General features: G+C 42.2%; 3 protein-coding genes across 3 annotated transcripts; 2 read left to right on the top strand and 1 right to left on the bottom strand.

Moving 5' to 3' along the window:
* Positions 1-2,779: 2,779 nt before the first annotated feature.
* On the bottom strand, positions 2,780-3,190 carry LOC138871553 (uncharacterized). Its single transcript, XM_070149438.1, has one exon. It carries the CDS (start codon positions 3,188-3,190, stop codon positions 2,780-2,782), a length of 411 nt encoding a protein of 136 aa, XP_070005539.1.
* A 5,854-nt stretch (positions 3,191-9,044) lies between these two features.
* Positions 9,045-10,085, top strand: LOC104226175 (uncharacterized). Its single transcript, XM_070149437.1, has one exon. It carries the CDS (start codon positions 9,045-9,047, stop codon positions 10,083-10,085), a length of 1,041 nt encoding a protein of 346 aa, XP_070005538.1.
* Positions 10,086-13,371: 3,286 nt separating this feature from the next.
* LOC138871552 (uncharacterized) lies at positions 13,372-13,779 on the top strand. Its single transcript, XM_070149436.1, has one exon. The coding sequence runs from the start codon at positions 13,372-13,374 to the stop codon at positions 13,777-13,779; it is 408 nt and encodes a 135-aa protein (XP_070005537.1).

Genomic DNA, 13,779 nt, shown 5'->3' with positions numbered 1-13,779 from the left:
CCATGTTTGGAAGTGCAAAAGCATTGTTGGCTTTTTGCTGGTATGTACTACTTATTAGTAACAATATAACATGAAATACCAAAATAGTCCTCTGTAATCAGATTGAACTAGGCCGATAAGTCGTCTGATAACCTCCCGATAATAGCTAAATCGATATAAATCCGCCCGATATCTTATCAGATTGCTAGTGAATTAATACATTTAAAAGCCGATAACCGATAAGACGAACTGTTAAGAGTAAATAACTGCCCGATAAGCATCCTTAGCTGCTTCACACCCTTTAACTCCATCAGCTTCATCTCCATCTTCACCAACACCAGCAACTATTACATCATTTCCATCTTCTTCCACTCTTCCACCAGCAATTGCTACATCATCTCAATCGGACGTATCCGACCATGAAGAAGGTGTTCCTCTTCTCCAGTTTATGGGATCTTAGGGCAAAATTATGATGCCCCTCTCGAAGATCCATAAAGGAGGAGAAACATTACTTTTTCGGTCTCTACTGGATGCAATTTTCTATTCTGGCCGGTGGAGCTTGCTATTTATTTGAAACCTTTGGCTTCAGAGAAAGATTGGGAAAAGATTTAGGCACTCTCGGGAGAGTGTTTATTGAACAAAGTCATGTACAATTCCACTACGGTACACTCTTTTTTTCCTTTGTGATTTCCTCTATTTTGGTATGAACGTATTCTAAGATCCAACTTTCTTGCTTTGCATGACAACTTTCTTGCTTCTGAGGGACTTTAGAGGTTGATTCGTAAGAAGGAAGAAATTACTCCTGCACAGGATCAGCTTTTGGCAGAGCTAGAGTAAAACACCGATCGCCTATCGGAACTGGAAGCCAATGCCACTTAGGCCGTTGTATTGGAAGCTCGTTTGCAACAAAGTGAGCAAGAGGTAGAAACCCCTAGCAAAGAGATTGCCCCGTTGAGGTTTTAATTTGAAGAATCTAAAGCTAAACGGGTTGAATTCCATAATGTCGTTCTTGTTGCATCTGATCGTGAGGCTGCCTCCGCTGAAAGATTGAATAATTTGGAGGCAGCCTTGAATTCCAAAACTAAAGAGCTTGCTGCTGTGGGGGCGAAATATGCCTAGTTGGGAGAGAAGTACAAGAAAATTATCGAGCATAATAGGCTCTTTAGTTCAATTGTCTATGACCTTAATGTTAGCCTCAAATCTGTTAGGTCCGCCGGGGAAAGCCTTTCTGCCAAGGTGGCTCAACTCAAAGAAAAACTTAAGCACCAAGCATTTTCCCTTATTGTTGAAAAAACTTACGCTATGTACAACATGAGGAGAAAAACCTTAGAAAAGACCAAAGATGGTATAATTGATTTTGATGTCGAAATTGCTAAGGTCCGTGAGCTTGAGTTAGCTGCAAAAAATGTACTCCCAGCACAGTCTAATGCTCCTAGTCCTTCTAGTTCCGGTTCTGAGTTCTCGATAACTGATGAGGAATAGGAGGACGATGATGCTGAAGATCAAACTGGGGAAATTGTCGAGCCATCGGTGGATCCATCTACTTTTTCTGGGGGCGTGGACACTTCTCTTCCTCCTGGTTCTGGAGATACTGCACTTTAGCTTTTCTTTTCTTTTTCCTATTCTTGTACCTTTGCCATTTTGGCACGTTTTTGTAAATAAAAACATATTTTTTGCTTAAGTATTGTTTGAGGCTCGCTTTTATTTGAATATCCATGCAAGTCTTTATCCTTTGCATTTGTTTAAAAATTTTGCGCACGTTTTTCTATTCATATTTTATTATGTACAGCCTCAGATGCATTTTCCTTGAAGCATTTTGGTTCCGGGCATTAACCCTTTTACGTGAGGTTTCAATAAGTATTTGCGCAAGTTTACTTTTTGCGTCTTTTTGTGTATGTTTCGGGTGCATTTTTCCCTGAAGGCATTTGGATTCCGGGCATAAATTCTTCCGAAACCAACCATTTAACGTGAGGGTTTTCATAAGAGAGGGCCCTCTTATGTTTACGGTGTTCTTGAAGAGGACGTCTCCTATTCATTACGGTACTAGCAATTGAAGTACTTGTTTAACTTTCAAATGAAAAAAGTTAGTTCATCATTCAGACAAGAAACAAGATAAAAACAAAAGTATTTCATTTTATTCAATTCCTTCAATTTTCAAAAGTACACAAGCATTTGCTATTCTAAAAAGAAATTTCCATTACTTGTGGCTATCTTGTACAACTTGTTTCTAGAAGCTGGTCGCGCAGTCCCCGGTCCCGATGACGCAATTATGTTTTTGGTTTTTCGTTCCCGGTTGATGTGACGGTCATTCTTATCGTATCCTCATATCATTCCCCCAGCGTTCGAATGCGAGGAATGCGAATTTGAACACTAAAAGTCTTGTACCTTCAAAGATTCCACCAATGAATTGCTAGATAATCTTTAATTCAGTAACCCACCTTACTTCCCCTTAGGAATCTATGCTATCGAGCAAAATACTATCTAACAACCCTCTAGTGGTATGTGCTTGTGAACGGTCGGATAACCTTTGCTCAGTAGCAAACTTAACTTCCCAGTGGGAATTTGCTATCGAGCCAAAGATTATCTAACCGTACATGAGTGGAAACTTGCTTGTTTGCCTTGCTATTAAAGGTTTTATTGTTGCTATCTTCGTAGTATGCTTTCTGTCGCTTCCTCGGTAAAAACCTTGCTACAAAAACCCAATTGGGACAAAAACTGAACGAAGGAAAAAGAGTGCAGCACATACTTTCTAATTAGATAATGTTCATCAACAATAATATCTTTTGAGGTGTGCCACACTTCAATTGTTGGGCAACTTGTCTCCATTCCGGTTCTCCAACTCGTATGAACCTTTCCCGGTGATAGCTGAAATCCGGTAAGGACCTTCCCACGTTGGACCCAGCTTCCCCGTGTTGAGCTCCCGAGTATTTTGATTTACTTTCCTCAGAACGAAATCTCCTACTTTAAAATAATGGAGGTTGGCTCTTCGATTATAATACCTCTCCATTTTATGCTTTTGCGCTTCCATTCTTACATGCACCAAGTCCCTGCATTCCTCAAGCAGCTCCAAGTTGATTAATATTACTTTGTTGTTCGATTCTTCATCTGTTTGGAAATAACTCAAGTTGGTTTCACCCACTTCCACCGGGATTAGAGATTTTGCACTGTATACAGGGGAAAAAGGAGTTTCTCCTGTGCTCGACTTGTCCATGTTAGGTAGGCCCATAGAACTCCGAGTAAGTCTTCGGGCCAATTGCCTTTTGCCGCTTCCAGCCTTTTCTTGAGGTTTTGAGTAATCACCTTGTTTGTTGATTCCGCTTGACCGCTTGCACTCGGATGATAGGGTGAAGATGTGATCCTCTTTGTTTTCAAATCTTCGAGGAACTTTGTAACTTTTGCACCGATATACTATGGCCCATTGTCGAATACAATATCTTTCGGTATTCCGAACCTGCAAACTATATTTTTCACAATAAATCTACCACTTCGCATTCCTCGATATTCTGATAAGGACCTGCTTCCACCACTTAGAATAATAGTTAGTCTACCTTTCTAGGAGTCGGTGGCAGCGGTTTGACGATGTCCATCCCCCATTTCATGAACGGCCACGGAGACAGAACCAAATGCAAATATTCTGCAGGTTGATGTACTAGTGGTGCATAACATTGGCACTTATCATATTTTTGTACGAAATCTTTGGCGTCCTGTTCCATGCAGGGCCAGTAATATCCTCCTGTACCAACTTCAGCACCAAGGAATCTGCGCCCTAGTGGTTGTTGTACAGACATAGTTAGCTTCTGATGCTCCAAAGCATCGGGACAACGGGCCTTGGAAAGATTTTATATATAATTGTCCTCTTTTGAATTTATATCGCGTTGTTTTGGCGCGCAACGCTCAGGATGCTTTGGGGGTCTTCGGGCAACTTCCCGTGCTCGATATAATTAATGATTTCATTCCTCCAGTACCAGGCTAAATTAGTCGAATTTACCTCATAATAACCATCTGTATCCAAGACGGAGTTCATTAGTTGTACTACCGTCCCGGACTCCGATCCATTTATTTATGTCGATGATCCTAAATTCTCCAATGCATCTGCTTCTGCGTTATCCTCCGTTGGGATATGAGCAATTGACCACTCCGAAATTTGTGCCAACAGAGCCTGGACCTTTATCACATATTATTGTATGTATTCTTCTTTGGTTTCAAAGATCCCATAGACCTAATTTACCACCAGTGTGAGTCACATTTGATTTCAATCACCTCAGAGTTAAGTCCCCGGGCCAATTCGAACCCTGTAATCAAAGCCTCATACTCCACTTCATTATTAGTTAAAGGAATCGTTCTGATGGCCTGCCTTAGGGTTTCTCCCAAAGGCATGATCAAGACTATTCTGAGACCGGACCTTTTTATGTTGGAATCTCTATCCGTGAATAAGGTCCAAACCTTCGATGTCGATTCTGACACCATTACTGTCTCTTTGGTTGCCAAAGGCAATAATCTCGGACTGAAATCGGCAACGAAGTCGACCAAGACTTATGACTTAATTGCAGTCCTTGGTTTATATTCTATGTCGAATTCACTCATTTCGATAGCCCATTTGTCCAATCTTCTCGAGAGCTCAGGTTTATGGAGAATGTTCTTCAAAGGGAAAGTATTCACCACGGCTATCAGGTGGCATTAGAAGTAGGGCCTCAGCTTTCGAGCAACAACTACGAGAGCTAAGGCCAGTTTCTCCAAATGTGGGTAGCGAGTTTCTGTCCCCGTTAAAATTTTTCTAACATAGTAAATGGGAGATTGCGTACCTTCATGCTCTTGGACCAATACCACACTTAATGCAACTTCAGAGACTGCGAGGTAGATTAGCAACGTTTCACCTTTTTTTTTGGTTTTGAGAGCAATGGAGGGCCTGACAAGTACTACTTCAAATCCCTTAAAGCCTACTGGCAGTCCGGTGTCCATTCAAAATTATTTTACTTTTGAGTAGTGCAAAGAAGCGATGACATTTTTTCTGACGATCGAGAAATGAACCTGCTCAAAGCTACCAATCTTCCCATTAGCCTTTGGACTTCTTTTATGTTTGACAGTTGATTTGGGATGTCTTCTATGGCCTTGATTTTATTGGAGTTTACTACAATTCCCCTTTGTGAGACCAAAAATCCCAGAAACTTACCAGAACTAACCCAAACGCACACTTCTCGGGGTTAAGTTTCATATTATGCTTCCTCAGGATGTCAGATGTTTAAGGTGTTCACCTGCATTCAAAGACTTAACGAGCATATCGTTTATATAAACTTCCATAGTTTTTTCTATTTGATTTTCAAACATCTTGTTCACGAGCCATTGATAAGTGGCTCTAGCATTTTTCAACCTGAAGGGCATCACATTGTAACAATATGTACCAAAATTCATTATAAATAAAGTCTTTTCCTGATCTTTCGGGTTTATCTTGATTTGGTTATACCAAGAATAAGCACCGAGGAAACTCATTAACTCTTGTCGGCCATGGCATTAATCATTTGATCGATATTTGGCAGTGGGAACGAGTCTTTCGGACATGCCTTATTAAGATCCTTATAATCTACACGCATGCCAAATTTATTATTCTTTTTAGGAACTACTACTACATTAGCTAGCCAGTCCGGATATCTTACCTCTCGGATCGAACCGATATTAAGCAACTGGGTTACCTCTTCTTTGACGAATTTGTTCCTGGCTTCGGTAATAGGGCATTTGTTTTGTCTTACCAGAGGTATTTTAGGATCCAATATTAACTTGTGCATGGCTACCTCTGTCGGGATACATGTCATATCCCGTGCGACCACACAAAACAATCAGACTTCATCTAGTTCGTTGCATCCTACTCTTCTGGAAACTGGAAATATCTCGGCACCCGATACTATTCTGATGCCTCTGTCCCCGAGCTCACTTCTTCTAGTTCGGGAGTAGGTGTCAATTCCTGTAATTGTTATGCCGCGTGTTCCTTTCCTTTGCTACTAGAGACCGAAATTGCATTTATCTCTCTTGTTGCAGGTTGATCACGCCTTATCTGCTTGATTCCTTCGAGCATTAGAAACTTCAACAATTGGTGATATATTGAGGGCACAACTTTTATCTCATGTAACCATGGCCTTCCCAAGATGATATTGTATCCCATGTCACCATCTACTACCTCAAAAGGGTTGTTTTCATTACTCCTTCAGTGTTCGTGAGCAATACATTCTCTCCCCAAGTCATCACGCTCACGAGGTTGAATCCGGCTAGGAGCTTTATGGCCGGAATAATGCTTCCGATGAGTTTAGTTTGCTCCAATATTCTCCATTGTATGATATTAGCCAAACTTCCTGGATCCACTAGAATATGTTTAATTTTAAAATCTAACACATTCAAAGAAATTTCAGTGCATTATTGTGTGGTAGTAGCAATCCGTCTACGTCTCCTCTGTAAAAGTGATATCATTTTCCCAGAGTATTTTACTATGAGTTTGACACTATTGTCTTCTTTGCTGCCGAAAAGGTGACCCCGTTAATCTCATTCCCTCCGAGGATCAGGTTGATCGTTTGAATTGGGGGTTCCTCTCCTGCTTTCGAGGGTTCTACATTTTCTCTATTATGACCTGTAAGGCCCTGTGAAAATTTCTACTCAAAAACCTGAATCTCATGGTGCCAAGTTAGGATCATGTGTTAGAAATTTAGCGGTTTGGACCCTTTGGATTGATCTGTGCATTATAAAATTAAGAAGTTATGTTTTCCAAAAAGTGCATTTCTGCGGTCCATTATGCGGTCGCACAATAGATATGCGGACCGCATAGTCGTCGCAGAGTCAAGCAGTGTGATGGTTAATTTTGAGGTCAAATATGCGGCCAACTATGCGATCATATAGTCGATATGCGGGCCGCATAGTCGTCGCATAATACCCTAGGATTTTTTGCAAAGGAGCAGTTCTGCGGTGCATTATGCGACCGCAGTACGGGTATGCGAACCGCATTTTTATCTCATACCCAGGAAAATTGTTCAGGTTTTTGGGAGCATTTTTGCGGTCCATTCTGCGGGCTGCATGTTAGTTTTGCGATCGCAGATCTGAGTCGGGGCTCCAGATTTCTAAATTTTAAACCCGACTCGCTGTCGTTATATCCTGTGCAATAGCTTATTTTGAGCCTATTTCCTGGTGCTTTTAGAGTGAGAGGGAGGGCCTAAGAGAGGGGAAGTGCCTTTCATCAAAATTGCTCCACAAATCCTTATTAAAACATTGAAGATAATCAAGTGGGGCACCTAACCCTTCACCCAGGAGGTAAGACTTCATCACCTCAGCTCTTAATTTTGTACATAGCTACAAGGGGCCATTAGTGAAGTAATTCATGGGGATAAGGGTGATTACATTGCATGCATGTGTTCTTAGAGGATGTGGGGGAAATTATAAATAGAGAGGCATAGGGAAAGGGCTAATGTAATCTTGCATAAAAGGACCATAAGGCCTTGATGAACACTCAATGCTTGATAAAATGCTCAAGTGAGCTTAAATTATGATCTTTTCCTGATTATGGGTTCAATTGTGCTATATTGCATAAATAGATTGAAATGCGAACATTCCGGAAAGTTATAGGATTAAGGAAAGCTCAATTGAGGTATGTATGGCTAAAACCCCATTTTTTAGAAATTGAGCTCCATTGGTGTTCGTGTAAATGCGGTAAGATTAAGGTTGGATTGTTATATTGATTGTTGTTTCACATGAATTGGAGTCGCAACCTTATAGGCGTGAAAGATGTGTCTCAATGTGGTCGAAGTGCAATTATTGATAACTTGAAAAGGTGCAATGAATATGAATCATGTATTGAAATGCCTAGACCTTAAATTAAGATTGAAGCTGCATATGTTGTGCCATCTATGTGAAGTCCCATCTATGCTTACAATTTTATTTGCTCTTGTGTGCACATATTATCCTAAATTACAAATCTAACATTGAAATTGGGAATGATGTAAGATGCGGCCTAGTGCCAAATATATGACGTGATAGATGTGTCCCCAAGTGCCTATGAAATGATATATGTGAAACAAAGATTGAAATGAGATGATTGATGGAAAAGGGAAACGCCTTGGTAAGGCGGCCTAGCCGATCGGGCCGAGATCGGATGTCATGTCGCACACATGGTAGTATTGTATTTGTGATTGTAGTGTATGTCTCAAATGAGGCAACCTAGCCGATTGGGTCGAGATCGGACTCCGCTCAAGATAGCGGTGGTATTGTGGACAATGATGAATAGTATGAAATGCCCAAAACCAAAAGCTCTGGGAAAATGATGTGAAAATTGTATGATTCTTTTATTTGATAATGTTGTGATCATTTAGAGTGTTTGAGTTATAATTGTGATTTCCTCATTCTTGTATGAAAGTTCTTTCTAACTAGATGTTGCTTAGTTATATATACTAGTACTATTCCATAGTACTAACGTCCCTTTTGCCGGGGGCGCTACATTTTTAAATGAATGTAGGTGGCTCTGTAGCGGACAGTGCCGATCGCGCGTAGCGGAGTGTCCTCCTCTCAAAGTCTTGGTGAGCCCCTTCCTCCTTCAAGGGGTTATGTTATATATCTTTTGTTGTAGACTTCCACTTTTGAGGTACAGTCGGGGCCTTGTTGCCGGCGTTGTTATAGTTTGTCTTTTGTATCCATAGAGGCTCCGTAGACATTTGTGTGGGTTATGTACGGGTGCTGGACGGGTCTATAAACTAGGTTGAAAACTTAAACTCTTGTTTCTATAAATTGTAATTGTAAGGAATCTTGGACACTTAATTATGGTTTAAGGTTATCCTAGGATGTCTCAGAGTCGTGCGTAGTATAGTCCTTCTTATCGGTGTGTAGTCGACCACATCTATAAGTTGGAGGCTACTTGGGCATTTAGGAATAACACCCTTCTTTGATATTCTGGATCCTGCGGCAAAAACTTGTCATGAAACTATTCCCTCTCTAATTAGTGCATTGTTCTATCTTTCAATAAATGGCACCTAAGAAGGCGAGAACTGGCCATGAAGCCAATGCCACTTCAGGAGTGACTGGTGATTCACTGCTTGATAATGCGGGTGAGGGTAGTCTCCCTGCTATCACCTACTGGTTATTCTATTCTAGAGCAGACTACCCTAGTTCCTACACCTATAGAGGATACCACTATCCCTCCCATTGATACTCATGTTCCGCCTCCAGCCCCAGCTTCCGGTTCTGGTACTTCTAATGGGGATCTTAGGGGAGCTATTCAGATGTTGACCCAGCTAGTGGCCTCTCAGGCCCAGAGGTCCAATATTGCACCTAGTTCATCCAGCCAGCAAGAGGATTCCACTAGTTCCAAGGTGAATAGATTTCTTCAGTTAGACCCTCCAGTGTTTATGGGTGCCAATCCAGAAGAAGACCCCCATGATTTTATTGATGAGATGCACAAGACCCTCAGGGTTATGCGCGCAACTGAGATAGATGGAGTAGAGTTGGCTGCCTATCGTCTGAAAGGGGTGGCCTATTCGTGGTTTGAGTTGTTGGAAGATTTCCGTGAGGAGGGGAGCCCTCCGTCAAGGTGGAGCGAGTTTGCCGATGCCTTTATAGATCATTTCCTTCCTATTGAGACAAGGGTAGCCCGTGTAGCAGAGTTTGAAAATCTGAAGCAAGGTAGCAGAAGTATGTGGGAGTACCACATGGATTTTGCTCCCCTGTCCAAGTATGCCATTTATATGTTGCCCACAATGGAGGCCAAGGTGTGCCGGTTTGTTCAGGGACTTAATCCTTTGACTACTAATGAGGCTTCTACGACTACATTGAATTCTGACATGAATTATGGGAAGATGGTAGCATTTGCTCAGGCTACAAAGAACCGTAAACTGAAGAACAGAATGGAGAGAGAGGGTAACAACAAGGCTCGGTCTACGGGCAACATGGGAGAGTCACTAGGCGGGGGAAGATCAGCCTTCAGGGGAGGATCATCAGGGCCGTCCCATTCTATTACGCAGTCTTTAGCCAGTGCACCACCATCAGGGCCCAGTCAGCAGCAGCAGTGGAGTCGTTTCAGGCCCGATCAGGGCAACAGGGGATCTCACCAGCGGGGTCGGTCAAGAGAGAGATCTCAGCAGTAGCAGAGGTCCCCGTGCTCCAGGTGCGGGAAGATGCACTCAGGGATTTGCTATTTGGAGTTACCCGTATGCTATGGATGTGGGATGGGGGGTCATATTCAGAGGCATTGTCATGTATCCCGCCAGGGAGCGGGTAGGGGCACAACATAGCCAACCAACCTAGCAGCGGCTACATCTTCAGCCCCCTCTCCAGCTCGAGGTACCCCAACACCTCCAGGGCGGGGTGCAGCAAGGGGTGGCGCGCAGAGTTCAGGAGGATCCTGTCGGTTCTATGCTATGAGTGGTCGCCAGACCATAGAGGCTTCTCCAGATATTGTTACAGGTATTCTGATTGTCCAATCTCATGATGTGTATGCACTTATTGACCCTGGTTCCACCTTGTCCTATGTTACACCTTTTATTGCTATGGAATTTAGGATAGAACCGGATCAGCTTCATGAGCCATTTTCGGTGTCTACTCCGGTTGGTGAGTCAATTACGATTGCTCAAGTTTATAGAGGTTGTGTTATTACGGTATGGGGTAGGGATACCACGACTGATCTTATTGAATTAGGGATGATCGATTTTGATGTAATAATGGGAATGGATTGGCTTTATTCATGGTTTTCCAAACTTGATTGTCGTATTAGAACCATGAGGCTTGAATTTCCTAATGATCCCATTGTTGAATGGAAGGGAGATAATGTAGTACCAAAAGGTCAATTTATTTTTTACCTTAAGGCCGCAAAGATAATCAAGAAGGGTGCATCTATCATTTAGTTCGGGTTACGGACACCAATACCGAGGCGCCTAGCCTTGAGTTTGTGCCAGTTGTGAATGGATTTTTGGATGTCTTTCCAGATGAACTCCCTAGGATACCACCAGACAAGGAGATCGATTTTGGGATCGATGTGATGCCAGGCACACAACCTATATCAATTCCGCCTTACAGGATGGCACCGGCAGAATTGAAAGAGCTAAAGGAACAACTGAAAGGTTTGCTAGAAAAGGGTTTCATCCGGCCGAGTATGTCATCGTAGGGCGCACCGGTCTTGTTTGTCAGGAAGAAAGATGGATCGCTACAGATGTGTATTGACTACCGACAACTCAACAAGGTCACAATCAAAAATAAATATCCTCTACCAAGAATAGATGACTTGTTTGATCAATTGCAAGGTGCTACGTGTTTCTCAAAAATTGACTTGCGGTTCAGGTATCATCAATTGAAGATAAGGGAGCAGGATATTCCAAAAACAGCTTTTAGGACTCGGTATGGGCACTTTAAATTTCTGGTGATGTCTTTTGGGCTAACAAATGCCCAGACAGTTTTCATGGATCTTATGAATCGAGTCTTCAAGCCTTTTCTAGACTTCTTTATGATAGTGTTCATTGACGATATTCTTGTGTATTCTCGAAGTCGAGAGGACCATGCTGACCATTTCAGGACAGTTCTGCAGACTCTTCAACAACATCAATTGTATGCAAAATTTTCAAAATGTGAATTTTGGCTTGAATTTGTCGGGTTCTTGTGTCATGTCGTCTCCAGGGAAGGAATTATGGTTGATCCTCAAAAGATTGATGCAGTGAAGAATTGGCCTAGACCTACCACTCCAATAGAGATTCGTAGTTTCTTGGGTTTGGTCGGGTACTATAGGAGATTTGTGGAGGGGTTTTCTACTCTTGCCTCTCCATTGACTAAATTGATGCAGTAAGTAGTTAAATTCCAATGGTCCGATGCTTGTGAAAGGAGTTTCCAAGAAAGGGTACAGAGGGATTTGTAGTGTATTGCGATACTTCAAGGATCGGGCTTGGTGTGTGTTAATACAACACGGTAAGGTTATAGCCTACGCTTCTAGGCAACTCAAGAATCATGAAAAGAACTACCCAACCCATGACTTAGAGCTTGCGGCAGTGGTGTTTGCGCTAAAGATTTGGCGGCATTATTTGTATAGGGTCTATGTGGATGTATTTACGGATCACAAGAGCCTTCAATATATTTTCAAGCAGAAGGAATTGAATCTGAGACAAAGAAGATGGCTAGAGTTACTCAAGGACTATGACATTGATATTCTCTATCACCCGGGAAAGGCTAATGTTGTGGCGGATGCTCTCAGTCGAAAATCTATGGGAAGTTTGGATCATTTGAAGGCATTTCAGAGGTCGTTGGCCAGGGAGGTTCACCAGTTGGCTAGCTTGGGAGTTTGCCTCGCGGACTCTAATGAAAGAGGAGTGATTGTACAAAATAGGGCTGAATCATCGCTCGTAGCAGACGTGAAGGAGAAGAAATTCAACGATCCATTGTAAGAACAACTAAAAGAAGGGATTCATAAACACAAGACCACAACTTTTTTCCTTGGCATAGATGATGGTACCCTACGGTACCAAGGCTGCCTATGTGTTCCAAATATCGACGGTCTTCAGGGAAGGATCATGGCAAAAGCTCACACTTCCAGGTATTTCGTGCAGCTAGATCTACAAAAATGTATCATGATCTCAATGAAGTTTATTGGTAGAATAACATGAAAAAGGATGTGGCAGACTTTGTGGAAAAATGTCCGAACTGTCAGCAAGTGAAGGCCGAACATCAAAGGCCCGGTGGATTGGCCCAAAGCAAAGAAATTCCAATGTGGAAATAGGAGATGATCAACATGGATTTTTTGGTAAGGTTACCGCGCACTGCGCGCAAGTTCGACGCAATTTGGGTAATCGTGGGCCGACTCACAAAATCAGCTCACTTCTTGCTAGTTAAATCTACCGACATAGCGGAATAGTATGCTCAGTTGTATATCAAGGAAATAGTTAGGTTACATGGTACTCCGGTCTCAATTATTTTAGATCAAGAGGCTCAATTCACGGCTAACTTTTGGAAGAAATTTCAGCAAGGTTTGGGCACGCAAGTAAATCTTAGCAAACTTTTCACCCTCAGACCGACGGGCAGCGGAGCTTTCTATTCAGACGCTTGAGGACATGTTACATGCTTGTGTTCTTGATTTCAAGGGTAGCTGGGATGATCATTTTCCACTCATAGAATTTGCTTACAATAAAAGCTTCCATGCTAGTATCCAGATGGCACCATTCAAGGAATTGTATGAAAGGAGATATAGGTCTCCCATTGGGTGGTTCGAGGTTGGAGAAGCAGAGTTGATGGGCCGGACCTCGTGTGTCAAGCCATGGAGAAAGTCAAGATTATTAAGGAGAGGTTGAAAACTACTCAGAATCGCAAAAGTCTTATTCGGATGTTCGTCGCAGAGATTTGGAGTTCAAAGAGGATGATTGGGTATTTTTGAAGGTTTCCCCCATTAAGGGTATCATGCGTTTTGGAAAGAAAGGGAAATTAAGTTCGAGGCATGTCAGAACGTATAGAATCATTCAAATGATTGGTCAGGTGGAGTACAAGATCGAGCTGCCACCCGAGATGTCATTGGCACATCCAGTCTTCTATGTGTCTATGTTGAAGAAGGTAGTGGGAGATCCATTCACTAGTGTGCAAGTTGAAACTATTGAGGTTAATGAAGAACTGTCATATGAAGAAGTTCCAGTTGCCATTCTTGACAAGCAAGTTCGGAAGTTAAGAAATAAGGAAATTGTCTCCGTAAAAGTGTTATGGCGGAACCAGCAAGTTGAGGAAGCCACTTGGGAAGCTGAGGAAGAAATGAGAAAGAAGTACCCACATTTGTTTGAATGGTCATGTAATAGCTATTATGCATTTGGTTCCTAA

The sequence above is a fragment of the Nicotiana sylvestris genome, chromosome 6 (genome assembly GCF_000393655.2).
Source record: "Nicotiana sylvestris chromosome 6, ASM39365v2, whole genome shotgun sequence".
Classification (NCBI taxonomy): Eukaryota; Viridiplantae; Streptophyta; class Magnoliopsida; order Solanales; family Solanaceae; genus Nicotiana; species Nicotiana sylvestris.
The sequence above is the reverse complement of the archived record's forward strand: the minus strand, read 5'-3'. Positions and strand labels throughout refer to the sequence as shown.